The sequence below is a fragment of the Toxorhynchites rutilus genome, chromosome 3 (genome assembly GCF_029784135.1).
Source record: "Toxorhynchites rutilus septentrionalis strain SRP chromosome 3, ASM2978413v1, whole genome shotgun sequence".
Classification (NCBI taxonomy): domain Eukaryota; kingdom Metazoa; phylum Arthropoda; class Insecta; order Diptera; family Culicidae; genus Toxorhynchites; species Toxorhynchites rutilus.
Window position 1 is genome coordinate 221,090,580 of NC_073746.1, and position 21,938 is coordinate 221,112,517.

The following is a 21,938-nucleotide window of genomic DNA, read 5'->3' on the forward strand; positions in this document are numbered from 1 at the left end:
CCACACTTTATGCTGTTTGTCCTGTTTTGACAGATGTCACTTGTTTTATGCTCTGCTTTATTTTCCATCAATCAATGACACCTGAAAAACGCCTGCGAATTGTGCCGATTTTTTACAAAAATCATTGTTCCGTTCTAGAAATTCATCGGCTTATTTTTTATTTTTGGTTAAATGAATATGCCAATAGGCTAAACTATCGAATCAAAAGTAAAAAAAGTCCTCGTGCAGCTGGAGAAGAAACAGCGCTACATTCTGTAAAGGCCACTGATTGTTGTACTTTGTAAGGTCGGTAAAACCATTGATCCGTTTGCCTTAAAAAAAAGAAACAGAGCCAGTGCTTGTCATTTTCTAAACTAAGGAATAAAAATGATTTTATGTTTGTTTTTTCTACTTTAGCCACAGCCATTTTCGAATGATCCATTTCATTCAGGGTGAATTGAAATTGATGTATTCTCTACGCATGTATAAACATTCGATTCTTCTGTTGCATTCATATCTGCTATCGCATGCGAAAGAAGGCTAGTAGCTTTCAATTGAAATATTCATCCGTTTCATTTCACCGAAAGTGAATCGTCCCGGATCGCATTTCTTCTTCATCAGTGGCACTTCGCCATCTCAATGTAGGCTATTACTTACGTAATTTTTACAGTACTTGTTGAGATTTCTTATGCCAAATTATACGTCTTGGATGTATTCAGACTGGCAAACCCTAGAATATGTATGATCACAGCGAAAGTTGGAAGGAAATTCTTTGACAAAACGTTAATCGACGTGCTCACCTACCGGGGCCGTCAACAACGAGCAACTAATTTAGTGGCGAGGTATAATTTTTATAGTCCCCACCTTTGCGAAGCCATTAAGGCGAAGGTGGAAGCTAGCCACAAATGGTTGCCACAATGGCGCTCATTTCTTTCATCTCCCTCTCTTGCCCCTCGCCTGAAAATCAATAATTTTGCGAAACAGTACGAAGAAAATGATCGTTTGTACACACTTCCTACCAAGTAATATTAACCAAAATCTAATCGATTACTTACCAGATATTAAATTTTCATCTGCCGTCACAATGTATAGTGGAAAACGCCGTAAAACTCGAGCTAGTGCTCTGAAAGTTAACTTTTCATTTTTCAATTATCCGCAATGGTTTTGTTTGTATTGGTGAAAACATCTTTATTTTTTCGACACTGATGCCAGACAACATCATTGAAACAGATATAAAAACCACTCAATAAAATGTTATTCCTGAGTCATAGCGTTTCATGTCATGAAAATCAATAGAATCAAATTGTGTTGATATCAGTACAATTATTATTTTTACATTTAAAAGGTGTATAATGTAAGTTTTAGCAACTTTAACATTGGGTAAGAAAATTATACTGCAGAACACTGCCACGACTGGTTCCCGGAATAAATCGCCACAGAAAACGACTGCAACAGAAACCACCGCTTATAAAATGTGTAGTAGGCTATAAATATTGTGGCGCGGTATTGTATTTCAAAACAAGAATTAACCGGGCAAACGTATCGCCCCAGGCAAACGTAACGCCCCGGGCAGACGTATACCGTCCGACGCTCGCTAGAGCTCGGTCGGACATTGCTAAAGGATCGTATCCTATGTTTCAAACTAACCGGGCAATCAGTGGATCCCAGGTTTGCGTGCGAGACACCGCCGCTTCCGACGGCGGGTCGGCGGTGGACTCGGATTGCGTCATCTTGGCGGCATGGGCCGCCTCGATTCCTTATCCTCGCCAAATGGGGACTTCGTCCCCATTACATTGTCCTCAGAATAAATTTCGAAAAACGAGAACAAGAGAATAAATTTATAATAGAAATGTGAGGCACATGATGTTTTTCCCGCGCCAAATATTTCTAGCCTACTACACTTTTTCTAAGCGGTTGTTTCTGTTGCAGTTGTTTACTGTGGCGATTTATTCCGGTCACCGCCACGACTGCCTATGCTTTCAAAAACAGTAAACGGAAAAGTATTACATTCAATCACAATGCCTCGGCCAACAAAGAGAAGGGTTAAGGTTCTCCAACGTGAATATGTGAAAACAATACGATCAACGAAGGAAAATATTGAGAAATCATCAATATCGAGCGACTGTGCGTAAGAGTTTGTTGATAACAAATGAGCCCCAATTCGCTTGTGTTATAAATTTGCTCATGTTACGCTCAGATTTTTACTTCATATGCAAATACACCTTCTATATACATTTATATTTGCAATCGTTCATCGGAACATATCGTTTATACATTTTACTTTAGTATTGAATTGTTATTTTTTTTCAAACGTTTTAAAAGACTCGTGTCAATGATGTGCCACACAGTCTGATAAGCGAATTGATCTATTTACGTGTGCTTTGCTCTTCTCTCACAAACACTATTACCCTCTTTTTTCACGTAGATTTACCTGTACTACTACAATGGCTAGCTTCCACCTTCACCTTAAAAATATAGTGCAGGAGAAGGAAAGAAGGAAAATATTGCAACGTAAGCTCCGGGTGGAGTTTGAAATAAATTTCATTTGCGATTTTTATTCTAATCTCACTCAAGCCGATAGTGTGTTGGAAATGAAAAATGTGCAATTTAGTTTGTTCTTAATGGGCTGCATTTTGGAGAATCATTCATTCTAGATTGTTTATTTTGTTCTTATTACACACAATGCCAAAAATGTAATGTACCAAAACCGAACGGGTACTTAGAGCAATTGTACTCCGAATCGAGGCTTGACAATTTCGAAACTGAAAGATGAATATGACTTTTTTACTTCTTCCTTTCTCTTCAGGCAATTTCAATTTCGATTGTGTGTATCCACTATGCATACTGAAACAACGATTTCGTTTTCGTTCTGCTGTCGTTTCCTTTGAATTTGAATGAACTTTTAGTCTTATAACCAGCCCGATAACTAATTGCGCCTGCTAGTATACTGCACATTGGTTCGCATCGTCATTTTCGTTAGTTTCAGTGAATACGGTTCGAGCTCCAACGAAATTTCCATTTGAAGTGAGACACTTTCATTCGATATAAAAACCATTCATTTTCATTTGACGATTTGATTCGGTGTGAAGAATGAGAGAAATGAACATGAAGCGAAACGAGATTGTATGAAGGTGAAGTGATATTCTCTTTATTTAGCGTGAATAGAGAGTAGAACTATTTTCAGTCTGCACGAGTTTGCAGCATATTGAAAGGCCAAAGGGTCATTATTGAGTGACGATGTGTAAATTGAAGTGAAATTGTATGGCCCTGCTCCGAATTGACCAAAAAAAGACTTTGAAATCAAATAATTTTTTTTTGTAAGTTTCTTCAACGGTTTATTTAAAATTTTATTTTGTTTTACTTTCCGAAACTTTGTTGGGCATCATATTTTATTTAGATAGACGGTTTTCAAGCTATGCTTTTTTGAGGCAAATGATTACAAAATTAATCGCATCCAAACAACATCCCTTTGAAATGAAAGTCTCATACATTAAAGTCATAATTTTCATCTGTTGAAATTTTGATCGAAATTTGTGCGTCCATTTTTAAACCTTCATAAATTCTGGGAGTTTTCTTCAATATTAGTATCCACACTGTTGGAAGGACTTTTCGTAACATCTGACTTCCGCTTTTTATCAGCTATGTTGCTATGCTATGCGTATGTTAGTAAGGAACTCTTAATACTCCGTAGGGGACAACCCTCATGCCCACAAAACATTCAGCCAGTTTACTCTTTGTCCTTCGCCCAGCTTCAACACAAAGGATTCATGGTTCGGCAGGACTTTCTGGTGGCGGTGTAATCAAGTACATCACGTGATTCATCGTTAATATAATCAGCGTCATCTGTCGATAATGACATGTACATACTAGACACGAAGTGTTTCCTTGCTCAGTTCGCTATCGCTGACGAAAAGCTGCTGGATGAGATGTGAACAAACGAACGCGAAGTTTCGTATAACGAAGCTGGATGTTAGAGCTTGGCACAGCTGAACCGACGAGGGCCAAGAGCAAAAACGAAAACTAGACTAATGATCATTAAATGTTATAATTTCGCCGTATTTTCGTCACTTGCTGCGCGTTCATCGCCTCCCATTTCCGGCCAGGATGGATAACATCGGTTTGCATTTTTTCTCCTTCTGTGGTAGTTGAATGTAAATAACATTTTACATTGTTTTATCGGACTTTTTTTTGATTTTGTGTCATTGTCGCATTATAACACGGTAAATATTTCGTTATTCCTAGGTTCGTTTACATGGATTGAATAACAATAAAATCACATTTGATCGTAATTTATTCGTTTTCGCCATAACCTTCAACTTGCCATCGCACTATCCTTCGAAAACTGTTTGTGTAACTTACTCTGGAGACGATAAAAATACCGGCAGCCAGTCCATTAATCTACAACTACAGGATGAGTCGTAAAGCGGCATAAGTGTTCTTAAAAACAGATCGACTCTTGCTGACCATACGGCCAATCTGCCCTAATAGTTGCGCTTTGGGATCATCAATTATAGTTTTTCGATTGAGAAGCTGTTTGTTCATCCTACTGTCTACGGACTGGACCGGCAGTAAAAATTAATTTTATTGCCCTCCATGACAAAATGTGGGGAGTGTGCGAGTGGGTTTTCGTAAGAGGCGAGGCTTTATTACTCACCCGTGGTACCAATCCTTCCTACCGGGGTGCTCCGATATCAATCCTAACTGATATCGTCCTACGAGAAAGGTGTGCTCCCTTCATAACCATCTTCTTTTCATTTGCGACAAAATATTTATCGTTCTCATTACTGTAATTGTTATTACCGTTTTAATTGTTATTTTTGTTAGCGATGATTTACCTATCCACCGGGAAAGAGAGAGTGAGAGGCGCGTACGATTCAATGAACTTTCGGATCTTTGTGTGTGCGGACATTATGGGAAAGGGATTCTGACTTTTGAAAGCGCGATTAGCATACAAATGGCTGGTAAAACTGGTGGAAATATGAATAATTAATCCGGATTCTCCGCCAATTGGTAGAACGAGATCACACAAAAGGGTTCCGGAGGCAATGATTAACGTTGGAATTGCCGGGGAAAAAAGGATCGCCGCATGTGGTGAGGAGGCAGATTTATAAATTCGTTTACGGATGCTTCTATGAAACAATTTAATACAGTTGCATGACTTATATGCTGCTGAAAACATTTCGTAGTCATTTTAATTGTTCATGCATCTTCGATAGTTAGCAACAGACTGAAATTTATCCTGTCTGAAGTAATCGTTGTAAATTTATTATTATCGCGTTGTCCATCGTTATCTTGTGATGTGTAATATATGTTACGCTCATCGTGTATTTCTCTCAGAATATATTCCGTTGTATCTCCTGTTTGTTGAATAATTATACAATGTCCAAATAAGCACACATTCCACAGCTACCAATTGCTCTATTCGAGGAAGCGCTTCCTCATTATCTCACATAAATTCATATGTCGCAGTCGTAATTATACGTTTTAATTATGGTTCGATGTCGAGTGTTTTTGCATATGGCCACACACCAGGTCATTGTAGCATACACGGCCGACGCGCGCGCTATCGATCACCGGATGTCATAGCATCTCCCCGCGGTTTGCTCCGGGAGTTCGTGCGTTTCTACATAATTTATATATTAATTAGATTTTCATTAGTTTTAGAAATTAATACTCAGCCTCGTACTCGCTACATTGTGTGTCGGAGCCGGCACAATGAGACATCACTTAATTTCACAGCATTAGCATACGACACGTGGAACATCCCACTGCGCTTGCTCGGTTTCCACCTATTAGGACATTATCTCCTGTATTCTGTCGAGCATCAATTATGCGGCACCACTACGATGTCGATTCGTCGAACACATACACACACAAAACGACAAGCACTCGACGTCTCAAGGATTATTCCGACAATTTAGATTGTCTGAACTTTTCGCACCAGTGATAAAGCTTTCTTCCACATCAACAATTTTATTCGCTTTTCTTCTCCGCATCCCAGCACGGAGGATGGGCCATCAATCACCCTCATATTTCTTGCATACTCGTCGTCAGTGTCCTCCGTTTAACGTAGATGGACACCGAGATAATGAGCGCAAAGCAAATGCGAATAGCAGTTTTCACTTTTAACTTGATTTTTTTATTTTTATTTTCATAGTATCCAAGAGTCAGTGTTCTTCAGGCGAATTATTAAACTCACTGAAATTTTCTTTTCTGGCTGCGATATGCTTACGACAAACGTCTTATTTTTATACGTAATTCTTTTATATGAGGGGCTCTGAGGGAAAGGTGAGTAAGTGACTTGATCGATTTCTCTTCATCAACTTTTTCTTTATTTAATGACTCAACTGCGAAAACGTTCCAGTTTGAGTTTGCTACAGAATCCTATATATGAGGTTTTAACCTATCTTCCACATTGTGAAATACAGCTAGGAATGTGTTAGCAGCTAATTAATGACCAAAAAAGAGTGTCGTTGTAGAGAAATTGATGATGTCACTTACACCCCTTTCATTTTGAGCTCCTCATATGTATTTCGATGATGGGCTGTACTTACCGATAGATTTGCTTCTTTTGACAACGTTTGACAGGAGGATATGGGGTGCAAAATTCAAAATCTCAAAACTGAACATGTAAGAAAAATAAAAAAATTCTAAATCTTATAACTCGACCATTTCTTGGTAAATCCCAAACATGTTTGCATCAATTGATTGGATATATTTCTATAATAATGAAGAAAATTATGCTTTTTTAGACAAACAATTGAATGTATTGTATAATGTGAAGCATTATCTAATTCAATTGCACCCTCGTTTTGACTTGACGAATTTTTGCTCCTCAAATTGTACTGTCCAAAAGGAGTGACTGAAGTGGAAGCGACATACACTTTGAATGCAATATCACTGCGAAATCATTCGTATCTATCCGCCGTGCATATGATTCTATCCAAAGGAAATACGAAAAAATAAGTAAACGGTACCACCGTACACCATACACTAGCTAGCAGACAACAATCTTTCCTAATGCTGATCTGCGGTTTTGGTCGATACAATGGAATATATCGCACACTGTGCAGATTCTAAAGAGAAACGAAACATTGGGTCGCAAGCCCCACTCTTTAGTGATTCTTCTGCCAGCCAGCTTGTTGTCCCGTTACTACACATTAGTCATTATCTACGTGTGAAGTAGTTAACAACATTAACACCAAATGGACGGGGAATCCGAAAAAAGTAGAGTAATTAAATCAAAATCCAAGAAACGAGAGCGGTAGCGAAACAGTAATATCAACAGAAATAATTCCAGCAGCAGCAACAACATCGGCAACAGAAATAACGTCTTCAGCAGCAATCGCAGCAGCAAATGAGTTGCAATTTTTCTGTGTTTATGGGTTGCTCTATCGTAACCTGTTTTATTTCACTGTTTTACCAAGCAGAATAAGTTAATTTAATTGTAATTTAAAATTTTCAGTGTTGTTTTTTCGCTGTGGACTTGAAAGTTCAAAAGTCCTCGTTTCCACCGGGAAACCTTTATCGTGGTATCAATAAAATATAGTCAGTGTTGCAATTTTCGTTTAGTTTACGCATCGATTCTCATGCTGTCCGGCGGAGAGTGCTTTTGTATTTTTGCATTATGCGTCGCCAAAGTTAGATTTAGGTGGTTAAGAAATGTGGAAATTATGCTGGTGAAATGAAACCTCATTAACGCATCATCAGTCATCCAGCTAGATGAACGGACGACAGCGGCGGCTCGATAAAAAGATAGGACGTACCTAGTCGGTTTTCATATCGTTAGGTGGAGAGTATTTGTGAATGATTGTAGAATCATCTTTGGCTGCAGTGTGTGTGTGTGTGTCTAGATGAAGAGTTATATTATGTGCATTGACACTAAGTATACAAATCCTACTTGTGTGTTGTTCTCGAGAAGAGAAGGATGAATCATGAATCAACTATCTTCAGTTGTCACTATAAAACCACGGCTATATATTAGACCCGCAATGTTCTATTTTCTCATAAGGGGCATTGTGTTTTTGGAAGCATCGGAAGCGTAATTTCGCTGAGACATACAGACTAACTACATTTTAGATTTTTTCATGCACAAGTCACAGTATCATTTGAAATATTTGAACGAATGAAAATAAAAATATTTATAATTGATTAAGGCTGTTCCTAGTTGTAGTCCTAGATATCTCAGGTCATGTCATGTCTGACAATACTCTACAACATTGTAATAACTGTGAAATGACGAATTGACGCAAAACTGCAACGCATCAGTTAATGCAACACCTGCATTTAAGCTCAAGAACCACAAAAGTGATGGTGTTTGTTTTTCTATGCGCTTTAAATCAAGATTCGGTCGTAATTATTCATTTTATTTCTATTTACATTAATTTTAATCAAATTTTTAAATTCAATTTCGTTAGTAAATGGTGAGAATGTATAATTTTTATATATTTACAATGATTTTGATACGCGATTGGACTTAAATCATAGACACTTTTCGAAAATTTTATGTTTGATAACACATACGGGCTATGAATAATACTAATCTCCGGACATTTTTTGATGGCTCATGCTCTGGATAATGGCGATGGAAACGATGTCAATATTAAATTGGTGGATAATTGATTAAATGATATTTATCGCTGATCCGTTGCGGTCTGATATTGATTGTGGTGCATGGGATGGTGCTGGTGCTGTGGGATTTTATGTAGTCTATTGATACGTAAAAGATGAGGTTCTGCGCCCACTTTGTGGGCTTTTCCCTCCAATAGTTAAATAATAATAATAATAATAATACTACCTATCGTCTGCCTAGTAAAAAATGTAAGTTTTAACACTTATACCAGGCCAACCTTCATCATATACTTACCACAATGTAAAATGATGATTTTCTAACCTTTTTAGCACAACAAAAACTTGACACCGAGATATTTAATGAAAAATGCTGATTTTTCAACAATTTTTTGCGAACCACTTATTAGTCGACAGCTCAAAATATGCAACATCAACATTTCACTGGTTGTCAATTCGTCAATTTCATTATTTTGAACCTTGTTTTTAAATTATTCAAAGTAAAACTTGCCGAAAAATGTGAATTCTGTATCAGAGTCTACATTCAATACTCAAATTGCATGTCGACACGTGATTTTTTCCGTAAAAATAGTGTTCCGAGAAGCCATTCGTTGCGCAGATTCGAAGAAAACGCAATGTGTTGGATGTTTGTGGTATTCGAAATCTGATGTTTTGATGATGTTTGAAGATAAATGGCTCAAATCGGACCATTCCTTCCTTGAGTTTTGCGCTTACCAACACGTTTGGTCTTTCATTTTTATTTATATGGATTTGTTGCCAGAATGAGTTCAGTTGTTTACATCATGGATTCAACGAAGCGAGCGTGCTCGAATTAGATCCTGCACGCTCGAAATGAAAATCCTGAAATATTCACCCAAGGATTGAGGGGCGCAGGTTTTTACAGCTACGCTGCCGTTCTACGCATAGTTATTTGACGATTTTCACTTTTCTTCATAAAACGTTGTTTTTATGTATAATCTTACGGAAAAACACAAAAAACATATAGTTTGTTCCCAGCTTTAAAAAAAACAAAATAAAGCTCAATTGTCCCATGTTGATATTCTATTCATATCTGTCCTACCATGTATTTTTGTAGATCCATATTGAATTAATCGGTTCATGTGCAAGAATTTCATTTCACACTTTCAGTAGGGCTAATGCACTTATTTCTGGTTTGGAAGAACGAACTTATTCTCAAACAAATAAGAAAAACTTTAACAGAACACGTGTACACCTTGTTAGCGAATGCCTAATAATAATGAGATTTATATTTTGCGAATGTGTTGCAGATCACTCATTTCTTCAAAAAACGATGTTCCTATGCATAATCTTTCGGAAAAACACAAAAAAAAAATATTGTTTGTTACCAGTATATCGAAAAACAACATCAAATTTGATTGTCCCTTGTTGATATTCTAAGCATAACAGTCCCTCCATTAATGTTTAAACCCGTAATCAAGCTTGACTGATTCAGTGAATGGATCTCATCACATTTCATTAAACAATAGTATAGTGCTTCTAAAAACCCGGTATATTGCTAAATTGAAATGCTTAAAGCTTTTGGTAAACAAATATGCGAGAAAACTTTGATTGCGTTTTTCTCAGTTGCTGATTTTGGAACATGGGGCAACTATGCGTAGAACGGCAGTACGTAAGTAAAAAAAAACGCCCCGGATCGAATGACATAGAGGAAAATCTGTTTGGAGTACTCTTAGTGGAGCTACGAGGTACTTTGCGGTTGCCTCCTTCAGTCTTGCAGTGCAAAAAGAATACGGTTGTAGTCATTTTAAGAAATACAGCTGACTCCATTTTGCCCCGAGCCCATCAGTTATCAAAACTTTTGCAATTTCCGAAATCCACGGTTTATGATGTTCTTCAGATTCGAGGTTCGGTTTGGATAAAGGTTGACCATCGCCCGGGAACCCGAAAGCGGCAGACCGGGGATCCTAAAGCACATGCGAAAGTATTGAGTCTATTCAAGCAGAACCCATCGTGAGAAGCGGTGAACAAATTGTTGAGGTCCAGATTATGCCGAACCGCAATGCAAAGCATAATTTGGAGGTAAAGGAGCGCTCGAGAAAAGGAAAGTAAAAATGTTTTTAACAAAATATGATTGCGTAAATATGGACGACAGCCTGGCAGTTTTTGATCGTACACCTGGACTGTTGACCAAAAGAGTGCTCTGGAAAAATGTAAAATCAAGATGAAGTAAATATCCCCTAGAAATTCTATCTAGTATTTGCAGTTGTGGACTGAAAAGTGAAACCTCCGTTACTTCTGGGTCATGAACCAGCAAATTTACTAGGAAGAGTGCCTGCGGGAGAGACTTCCTTTTCTTAAGTATCATGAGGTGGATTGCCTATTCTGGTTGGACTTGACGAACTGCCACTACTCAAATTCCATCAAACAGTGATACAGCGATGATGGCGTTACAGTGATCCCCAAGGAGATGTATCCGGAAATACTGAAACAATGGTCTTATAATAATCATAATACCTACTAATCTGTGCTATGGAAATGAAAAAAACATGCTGAAGCCCTTCTGCTCACTACGTTATTGCCACTGCGCAATGGTCCAGGATATGCAATTTAGTGGAAATTAGCATTTAGAGCTCGACAGTTATTCTCTAGACAAGAACGGTTTTCGACAAAGTTGTTACACATAATAGAGCGCTCATTTTTATGTTATCAAAAATAAGGTGACCAAAATTGTCGATGAAAAAAAAATCTAACTTTCTTATCTTTATAGATAGAGGTAAACATAGTTCGACGATGTTGTAGTCCCAGTTATTTGAGACATCTTTGTAAAACAAGGTTTTTTCTCTCTCTTGAATTAACCGATATAGCGCCGATTTTCTAAGTTGCGTTAGGGTCACCATGAAAAAAACTGTTTTTTGCTCTAACTTATTTTTTAAATTCTACATACAAACCGTTTTTAGGAATAAATATCAATAACTTTGAGTGAAGTTAAGATATTGACAAGTTCTTCATCGAAAATTGTTTGTATTAGTATGTTCTAAAAGTCTTTAGAAGACAGTTAGCATGTAAAATCTGAAATATATAAGTTAGAGCAAAAAAAAACAGTTTTTTTCATGGTGACCCTAACGCAACTTAGAAAAAATCGTTATATCGGTTATTTCAAGTGATAGAAAAAAAACTTTGTTCTACAAAGATGTTTCAAATAACTGGGACTACAAACTTGGACTGGGACTACAAACTTGGACTGGGACTTGTCGAACTATGAAGATAAGAAAGTTAGATTTTTTTTTATTTTAGCGACAATTTTGGTCACCCTATTTTCGACAACATGAAAATGAGCGCTCTATCATATGTAACGACTTTGTCGAATACAGTTTTGTCTAGAGAATAAATGTCGAGCTCTAAATGCTAATTTCTACGTGAACACATCTCCTACAAATGTACACCAAACTGCTCTAAATTGCGAACATTTGAAATATACTGAAAAATAATCGAAAGACATCTCAACAAGGATGGAAAAATGCTTCATTCATTGAAAATTTCGAGAAAATGTTTTATTTGATTTTGTTTGATAAATTTGGTTGAAGAGCATACAGAGCCATCATCTAGTACTACATTTTTAAATTTAAGTCTAAATAGATTGTAACTACCTGAATAATTAATCAATGTCCTATTAGTAGTTATACTACAGAACAATATTTCATTAAAAATATAATTTATTCCTTCGTTGCCTCGTCGGTATTATTCTTGTCTGGAACAGTGCCTGCGAATCCACCAACTAATAGTTCTAGTTGATCTTAGGTTGGGGGAAACTAAAATCATTATTATTATTATTGATTTAAAGGTGGACACAAACAAGGAGAAACTACGTCATTTATTACAGTTTTAAATGTGAATAGAGTTTATGGTTCTTATACCGTAATAGCCAATCATGAGCAATTTTGTTCCGACTGTAAACATTGCATAAAATCATTTGGAATCGCTTGAATGAAAATTTTTATATGCGAGTAGCTGCTGAATCGCAACAAAATGGACCCATTTCTCAAGTGGACGGTGAAGTGGTTGTGCGTTAGGCGAAAGAGGGTCGTGATCACAAACGCAAACGGTGCCCTTGCTGGTTTCACTGTGTGTTTTGTGGGATTGGCAGGGAACATTTCTAAAAATCATTTTCTAGCTTTGTCACTGTCATTCTTCCAGTACTGCCGCTTTCCAAATTAAAAGTACACTGCCGGTCTGATGAGTCCTGTGCGAACCAGACGGAAAATTCAATGTCAGTCCTCAGGAATCAAAGCGGAGCCCAACATCTTAATCTAATATATGGAATTAATGGTAAATTCTATAAACAGACCAAAAGACTCAAAGCCTTCCTAGGTCGTAAGTAAAGAAAAGAATTCCTCTGAGACATGACCAAAAACATCCAATATATGGTACCTATATCAAACAAATATGTGCGCACAAAATATGCTGCACGAATCACTATCAGTACTAAATATGGTTACTTACGATTGCGAGAGTAAGCTTCCAATTTCTTAATCCTTGCAGAGGAAACAGCGACTAGCTTGGTGTTTCAGTATTTTGTCATGTTTCCCTTGGTTATGTACATACTGAGTAGTAAAATAGTGTACTGTATTATTTCTTTTGTGCTGTGGTGCAGTATATCCTACGATTTGTTTCTATGTGACGCTTCGTGTTCGAATTCGAGCAAATATTTATTAGTGAGTGTTTTCCAGAAAGCTAACGCCGAGTTTGTTGCAATGTTAATAACCGAATAGATGTTTCGCTTTGTTTCTATTTATTCTGTTTGTAAATGTGTCTTACGTTTTGTTAAACAATAATACTCTAGACTTCTATTCACTTATGCTTCGATTTCTCGGAAGAAACTGTAGTGTCTTTGTGTTGTCGAGAACAGGATTAGTCCATGACGGTCAAAAGAATTTTTAGGGAAATGATGTCCTGTTTGGATAAAACAGAGCGTCTCAATTATCCAACCAGTTCAAATAAGACTGTTTTTTCATACAATTTAACGCCTCTTGTTTCACAATTCACAATTCATTCCTCACCAGACGACCATGATGTGGTTGGATGCTGCCAGCGGTGGTGTGTTAGAATGTGAAACACGTACACAAATGTGATCTGATTTTACGGCGTTCTCATTTGGTCGCCTCATGGCTCCCGCCTGGAGCACACATAAAACCGGATGAGATATAATAATGACATAAAATACAATGTAACAACAAGATACGTTACGTTTTGTCTTCCGAGTGCTCCTGTTGCGGAGGCGCACGACCGCCTCCCGAACATATGTGTTCGTTCTTTGAACAGATTCTCTCCCCCCCAGGGGGCATGGATGTTTCGTTGTAATTATCTGTTGTCGTGAGGGCTTGTTAAAATCACATAACATATTTGCGCTAGCTGGACACTGCGCTCCGTGCTTGCTAGACTGTCGGAGGCCAAGTTACTAATACTTTTTGCTTCTTCCAGTGTCGGCCAGTCTATCACAATCGCATCACCACCACGACAAGGACGGCAAAAAGAAGCATACCCGACCGACTTTCAGTGGGCAGCAGATCTTCGCACTGGAGAAAACCTTCGAGCAGACAAAGTATTTGGCTGGTCCAGAACGAGCGAAGCTCGCGTACGCATTGGGGATGACAGAGTCTCAAGTTAAGGTAAGTTTCTGAGGACATATATTACCCCAATAAAAATCATAACTTGACGGTCTATGACCGCCGAGCACATTCCGACCTGTCGGACCAAAGTAACAGATTTTTGTGATGGCCCGTTTCGTTCGGAAACATATGAGGTGTTACCTCATCTCACCAATCTGGACCGATATCTTAAAGTTTTCTCCCCTCTATCCGGATGAATTTCAATGCGTAGAATGGATTCTTACACAAAAAATTGCATTCTTCGAAAGGGTCAGCTATCGTGGCTAGCCGAAAGGGATGGTCCCGCCCACACGCTGTCACACCGCTCCACGGAGCGGAGCGGACCGAAATGAAAAACGAGGTGTTCGAAAGCCTTTTCAACGTTTGCACTTTTGTAATACCCTCCCCGCTTGGTATTGAACCGCAAACGCCACACATGCGGGGTTTTCCAAACTGTCGACGGTCGACCGAGGCGGATATAATGGATGAGATTTTGATCGTTGTAGACAACGGAGTTCGCTCCTCGGATCCCTTTTCTGCTAACGATGCTGCTGCTGTTGCCGCCATATCGAGAAATGTTGCGTGCGTTGGCCCCCGCAACACATTCCGAACGGATACGGTGGTCAATTGAATTAAACGATTTCCGCACCCTCGTTTTGAATGGAGAGGTTTTTTTCTACCCCCGGTTGTCGTTGTTGATGCTGTTTTCTCCGTCTTTTTTGGTCACTTTTTATCAGTTTTTAAAGGGGTAGCTTCGCATGGATCAAATCTCGGAACGGGGATGGATGTCGCTTGGTTCTTATAGGCTTAGTTGCGTATCTCCAGAAGGTGACGGTTTACAAATTGGGTAATTAGGTGAGGATATTTTTCCTGGATGGTGTTTCGGCGCATTTGATTGACAGCCAGCTGGCTGGGTAGGGGAGAAACATTGGAATGGAGAAAACACAACTAAAAATCCCTTTTGTGGAGTGTAATGTCGAACCATTCCTTGTGTTTACTATTGTTGGATAGGGATTAGAATAGCTTTTGTGTGGTTGAAAAATAACACTAGAACCATATTGAATGATAACCGCCTGTGATTATTTTCATAATTTCCTAGAAGCTGCAATTAACAATTGGGGATGGTTTTTTTTTTTGAAAATGGTATTGTGCGTTTGATCATTATTGTCAAATTAATAAATAAACCTGATTTGAAGATGGTGTCATCGAACTTGAATGAATGATAAATCGTTCAAAAAAAATTTGTTTCTATTCAATCAGACCTATGGGATTAATTTAACGGTCATATAATAATTTCACATAATGATATGTAATTAATAAGTCCAAAATCTTCGAGTATTTTTGTTATAATCACCATTATTTACAGATGATGATGATGGTCCCGCCTCCTTCCCCTACAGAGGTTTGAGCAAGACGAGTTATCTAAAAGATAATTTACTTATTTTTTCTCAACATTGAAATCAGTATAGCAAACACAAAAAAAACGCACTGATTTTATTCACAGATATAAGTTCGAAAAAATTGCAATGTCAAAAGACATGTCAATACTCAGTCATGTCCTCCACAGAGCCGATACGGTCCCGTCGAGGCCCTTGCAGCCAAGTGGTCCACCAGAGCACAAGTCCAACCGCCAGCCTTGTTTTGGATTAACTATAAATATCCTCATTCAGAGAAATCGACGAAATTTCTTTTACGAAAAATTCCTAGACCGGCACTTAAAAATCTTTCAATTTAATATCCTTTATATCTGTGCCACGCGCGCGACGCTCAAACTTTTGTAGACTACTTTTATTTTATTTTTTTCAACTAATACAACTATAAAAACAACAAAATAAAAATAAAAATAGTCCATCATCACCAGATCATGACAGACATAATAGAGATCAATACAAATAAAAAAAAAGATAATTTAAAAAAATTAAATAGTCTACATAATATAATCCGTTAAAAAACTTCGTCAGGTTAATTGAAGATATTAAAACAAACTACAAAAAATTGTCCACATTAATTATCCGTTCGTATAAAACTTCGTCAATAAAAATCTTCGTCATAAAATTTAAAAAAAATCGTTCGACTGTTAATTAAAGACAGCTTTCACGTGTGAAATACAGTGCCTCTTAAATTCTGTAAGTATTGTTGCGCATTCAATATGTCGTGGCATCGAGTTGAAAACATTTATTCCTTTGAAGTACAACGAATTTTGTGAAGCACATGACAAGAAATTAGGTGTTCTTAATTCATTCACGTTTCTAGTGTTATATCTATGGAAATCACTTCCACTTTCAACTCGATCACACAAATATCGAGGCAGCAAACCGTTAACTACTTTAAAAATGAACACCATAGTTAAATAGACAATCCTTTGCTTCACGGATAACCATTTCAGAGCGTCCAGCATCAAAGATGAGGAAGTGAATCTATTACATTTTAGAATCAACCGCATTATTTTATTCTGCAAACGCTGTAATCTCGATATTTGTGTATCATTGGCTAAAAATAATATGGAAGAACAAAAGTCTAAATGAGGAGAGATGATTGATTTGTATAGCTGTATTTTGCTGCTAATAGTTAAATCGTTTTTCAATCGGCATAAGATTCCATACTCCTTGGCAATTTTCTTGATGACATTGTCAATGTGAGTATTGAACTTGAGTTTGTCATCAATAATCACGCCAAGATATTTAATCTCCCGAACGCGATCAATGGTCTCATCATCAATTACAATTGAGACGTTTTCATTAGAACGATTTCGCGAGATTACCATAAATTTAGTTTTATTTATATTCAACTTCAATTGCTTATACTTCAACCATCTACTTAAAGAACGCAGATCTCCATTCAAATGTAAAACGACATGATTCAAATCATTAGCTGCAATGAATAACACAGTATCATCTGCAAAAAGGTTAATATCACAAAATCGTAAAACTCGTCGCATGTCGTTGATGTACATAATAAATAAAAGGGGCCCTAATACACTTCCCTGAGGTACTCCAAGATTATTTCCTACGGGACTACGGGACGGTCCGTTGAGTTCTGTCATACAAATAACTTTCAAACCATTTATATACAGTACTCGGAATTCCAAAGCGCTTAATCGTATTCAACAACAAGGGCCTAGAAATTGTCTCGAAAGCGCGTTTTAGATCCAAGAAAACAGCAATTATGGTATCTTTACATTCTAATTTCTCTTTCCATTTTGCTAACACCAAGTTCAATGCGGTTTCACAGGAATGTCCTTCCCGATATCCCGATTGTTCTGGTATTAGCAAAGCGTTGAGATTTAAATATTGCAACAGCTGGCCTTTCACAACTAATTCTAATATTTTCTCTAATGTGTGCAACATGTTGATGGGACGAAACTCTTCGGCTTTAATTGTTCCAGCAACCTTTTGAATAGGAACTATGAAAGATTCCTTCCACACCTGAGGCACATGCCCAGTTAATAAAGACTTATTAATAAGGCCCAGCAAGATGTGATCAATGACATGATACCAATCTTGAATAACTCTAGCATTAACATTATCCCCTCCAGCCGTTTTTCCTAAAGAAAAGCAAATAGTTCTAAGTTCATTTAATGTAATTGGATGAAATCTTTCAAATCTACAATTACTATCAACCGGCTGTTTTATTTCATCAGGTTCAACGACCAATTCAATGGACTGATTAATCAATGAAACACTATTGACAAAATAATCATTAAACTGAGATGCTATAGTCTGTTCAGGCTGTTCAAGTGTGCCATGAAAAGCTATGGACCGCGGTTTACTGTTACTAGGTTTTAATTATGATTTCAAATTTTTTTCAAATAACTCTTTGCTGTTATTTTGATGCTGATCAAGATGTTGATTCTATCGGATAAAATCAAACATACAGCATCTACTAGAGCAACTTTTCACAACTTATTTACTCAAAATATGTATTGTCGTCCGAGCCTAACCGTGTTCATTATTATTCTTTTCATCTTGAATTACCATTGATGTCGTGTGGCAATTTTTTTCTTCATCTGTATTTTTTTTTGTTAAAATTTAAGATTAAATTGCAAAGAATGTTTTAATTGTCCTTCTTGGAAGTATGTATGGCCCGTAGCAACTCACAACTCTTTCCCATCTTTCTGGAGGCATATGGATTTCCTGTCTGAAGAATTACTCGTACTTCGAAGCAATCCACGAACCTACCCAATTTTTGGTCCCTCCGAAAGGATGGAAGTGTGGCTCAACTTGGCCATACTTCAACGATTGGGACAAATAGTAGCGATATCAGGAGAATATAGGACATATAAGAGTGGAAGTTTTTCCAGGTAAAATTTTTACAACTTGAGAAAAAAATTTCCCGGGTGTGGCCGATGGGTTCCTATTCGCACGTCTGATGAATATACCAGAAGTTTGAATTCATGAGTATTATATTTCATTGTAATTTCGTGAGGAGAATCCCTCATTCTAACATGCAAACGAAGGTTTTATGGAGCATGGTTAGAATGATTTGGATTGGGTCACAGTTTTTTTCTATAACTTGTTGCCATTTTGAAGGTGTTTCCATCATGCCTTCCTCCTAGAATAGAGACAATTGAACTCCAAAGTTTAAATCCTATTGAACACAAACAAATTCAAGTTACTTCATAGAAACCTTCGTCTCTATTGGGAAGCAATAAATGGAATAGTTGATTCTTACAAGTTTCTCTTGAACCTATTCCCCACTAACAAAATCATTGGTCATAGACAGGAACAGGTGGTATTCACTTTAATGCCAAGCTTAGACATTAGAGCGTGTGTATAAAAGAGTCTCCCAATCAAGTTTCTGGTGTGTCCTATTAATATAAACCCGCCTTCATTGGTCTAATCTCACCGTTTTTGGGTAATTTCTTCCTTCAGAATGTTCAATTGTTGATATAACAGGTCCGAATTGAGAGTATGACGAAAGGGATGCCGTTCATAGTAGAAAAAACTATGGTTATAGTTGCAAAGTCTGCCGATCATCATGGCCACCTGATCATCATTTGCTTCTTATCAGTTATCAAAATTACCAATCATTCTTTTCAAAACCAAGTACCTATAGTTACAGACTATCTGTTTTCTGGGTTTCAAGCCGAATGAGCAATTAAAAAAAGTACGGTATAATATTCGTTATGGTTTAATATTACCACCGGTGGCTCACACTAGACCGCCTCATCGTTAATGTGTCATTGTGTCATGATTCGTAGCATGTAACAACAAATATGCTGGGGGAAATACTTCCTGCAAGTCTTAATCAATCCAAGTCTTAATATCCAAGTCCATGTATTGAGCACAGCAGCCCAATAACTGCGAATTACAGACAGTATGCTTGAAATTTTGTCTTCTAAATTTAACACAGATATCAATACAGTTTTTCTGGATAAAAGTGCGATGGAAAGATTTTTCGGTAATAACACAGATTTTATTTTGGCAACTCTGCATATTTGTCGCTTGATATTATCGTAAGTGATCCACTTTATATCACCAATCACTGTCTGCTTAAAAAAAATCGACTTCGTTGCTCCAAACGGGTTAGGGCTGGGATAATTTCTGTGATTTTATCGACATTATAGACGATGTGTTTACCAGTGCGAGGTGTTCTTTAGCGTCAGAAATAGAATCGATGAAACCGAAATTGCAAGTAATTTACTTTTACAGCGTCGGTATCATGAATAATTCCAGTTGCCTGGCTCGCATTTTCGTCTTTATGAAATACAAACATTCGATTCTCTCCAAAAACCGCTACAAAATCAGTGAAAATTAACAGGGCTCGGCAAAGTCATATTCAATTGAGGATAGTCAGGGGAGTATGAAGAAATTCACCTTCGTATTCAATTGGAAATGAGTTTTGGCTTCTTCCAGCAGCCAAACATGACTCAACAGTCAACATGACTCAACAGTCAACATGACTCAACAGTCATTCGGACGTTTAATTGCCATCTCACTTTTCGTCTCGACTATCTCATTCCATTCTTCCCCCTCCAGTGGACTTCATTGGATATTGAAGTGAATCCCCACTTTTTCACTTCTTTATTTAAAAAGGCTTCAAACTTTGCACTTCATTCACCTCTAAACTCCCCTCAAAATAAATTCGTTTTTCTCTCTCATGTATGACGTATGCATGTATCGCTACTGAGAGGATAGTGGATTTTCATTTTTCATCTTCGAAGAATTCGGGCCATGCAAACCATCTCTTTTACTACGAGTATAAATCTAAAATTGTATTATAGATTCTCGTTCACTACAATGTATTGATATTTTACATTACCCACAAATGATTCTCCTGATCCTCCTGATCCTCCTCCTCATCAACCGGGCATACAGTATCGGACATAAAGAATGCACCAGGTCATATGCATTTTATTTTGTAAATTAAATATTGTACCCTTCTTACTTTGCCAAAACTTCAACGCTCATTGATAAGGTTTTATTTGAAGTAATGTAATAACTTTGGAATCATGATAAACTACTTTCAGTGTGCACCTGAGAACGCTAATTGTCAATATAAATATAGATAAATAAAGTGTTTTCTCTAGTAATCGGTTCAGATAGTTGTATCTTGTTATTTTTGTAAAGTTCATAACTACATGTGATTAAGAAATTATGAAGTGTCGATGCTCGCAATACCGTCTTCAAACCCAATGACTTCTTTAAAGTGTGCAAATATCCGATGACAAAAATAAAAGCCCACCTCTAAAAACTAATATTTAATTCAAAACCCTTGAGAAACCCCTCGTTTACATATGTTATGTCCCCTAGGGCTGTGCTAAATATCCAGCTAAATATTATGGAAATGCAATGAAAAATGTTGTTTTTCATAATAAAGACTCCTGAAATTGCTATTTTTACTTAAGAAAATTATTTTTTCTTCAAACAAAATTGAGAAATTCGTTATCTGATGTTGTTTTTAATGTAATGTAAACAACAATTTGTTAATACCGCTTCAATATCGATTGATAACAATACTGCACAGCTTTAACTGTCATAATATGAAGAAACAAGGGGATACTCGAAAGTTTTGAGTGATTTTAATATTTTTTATTTTTGTCAACGCATATTTGCACACATTAAAGAAGTCATATAAGGGAGAAAACAAAATTTAACAAAAATGGCAAAACTTGTTAATTTCTTGAAAGAGTAAGCGTTAATAAACAATTCAATAAAATTACGACAGTAGTTTTTTATAAAATAGTCCAGAAATTGAGAAAAGTTTCTAAACATCCAGGGTGGGCTTTTTTGTGCTTATCTCTCTAGAGAACACTGAAGTGAACTGACATGAAAACAGATGGAAAGAGGGGACAAAACAACGATCCCCGGTCGATCTCGGTAGATTGTTTCAACTGAAATGTTGTCGGTCCAATAAGTCGAATTTAAGAGATCATGACTATTCATGTGTGCTAGGAACTGTTAAACGCCACAACCGACGACCAAGCTTCAATTTTCGCGAAACTGCGGGAAACTTTCGCTTCAATATGTCCAGATAAACCGTTCTGTGAATATTTCGTCAATGAATTCGAGTTCTCCGACGGATGCCTTCGAGTCCTAAACTTTGACTCGACCTGCACAGCAAATGGTAAAAAACAGTTGAGTTCAGTCATCAATTCTCCAATTTAAGTGAACTTGTGCTCACTTCAGCCGTTTTTCAATATTTTACTCTTATAGCCATGGATTCTTGATTTTTGATTCAAATGCTAATGAGCCTGAAATAAACAAATGGGATAAAAAAAAGTCTGTTTTCCACTGACTGAGGTGTCACATGAATGGAAAATTC

The 21,938-nt window shown here is 37.2% G+C and overlaps 1 protein-coding gene across 1 annotated transcript in view; it reads left to right on the forward strand.

Annotated features, from left to right (window-relative positions):
* Positions 1 to 21,938, forward strand: part of LOC129773942 (homeobox protein 10) — a 123,622-nt gene that overhangs the window by 40,503 nt on the left and 61,181 nt on the right. The window contains exon 4 of the mRNA XM_055777618.1: positions 14,008 to 14,195. Within this exon, the coding sequence (XP_055633593.1) occupies positions 14,008 to 14,195 (188 nt within the window). The remainder of the gene's footprint in view (positions 1 to 14,007; positions 14,196 to 21,938) is intronic.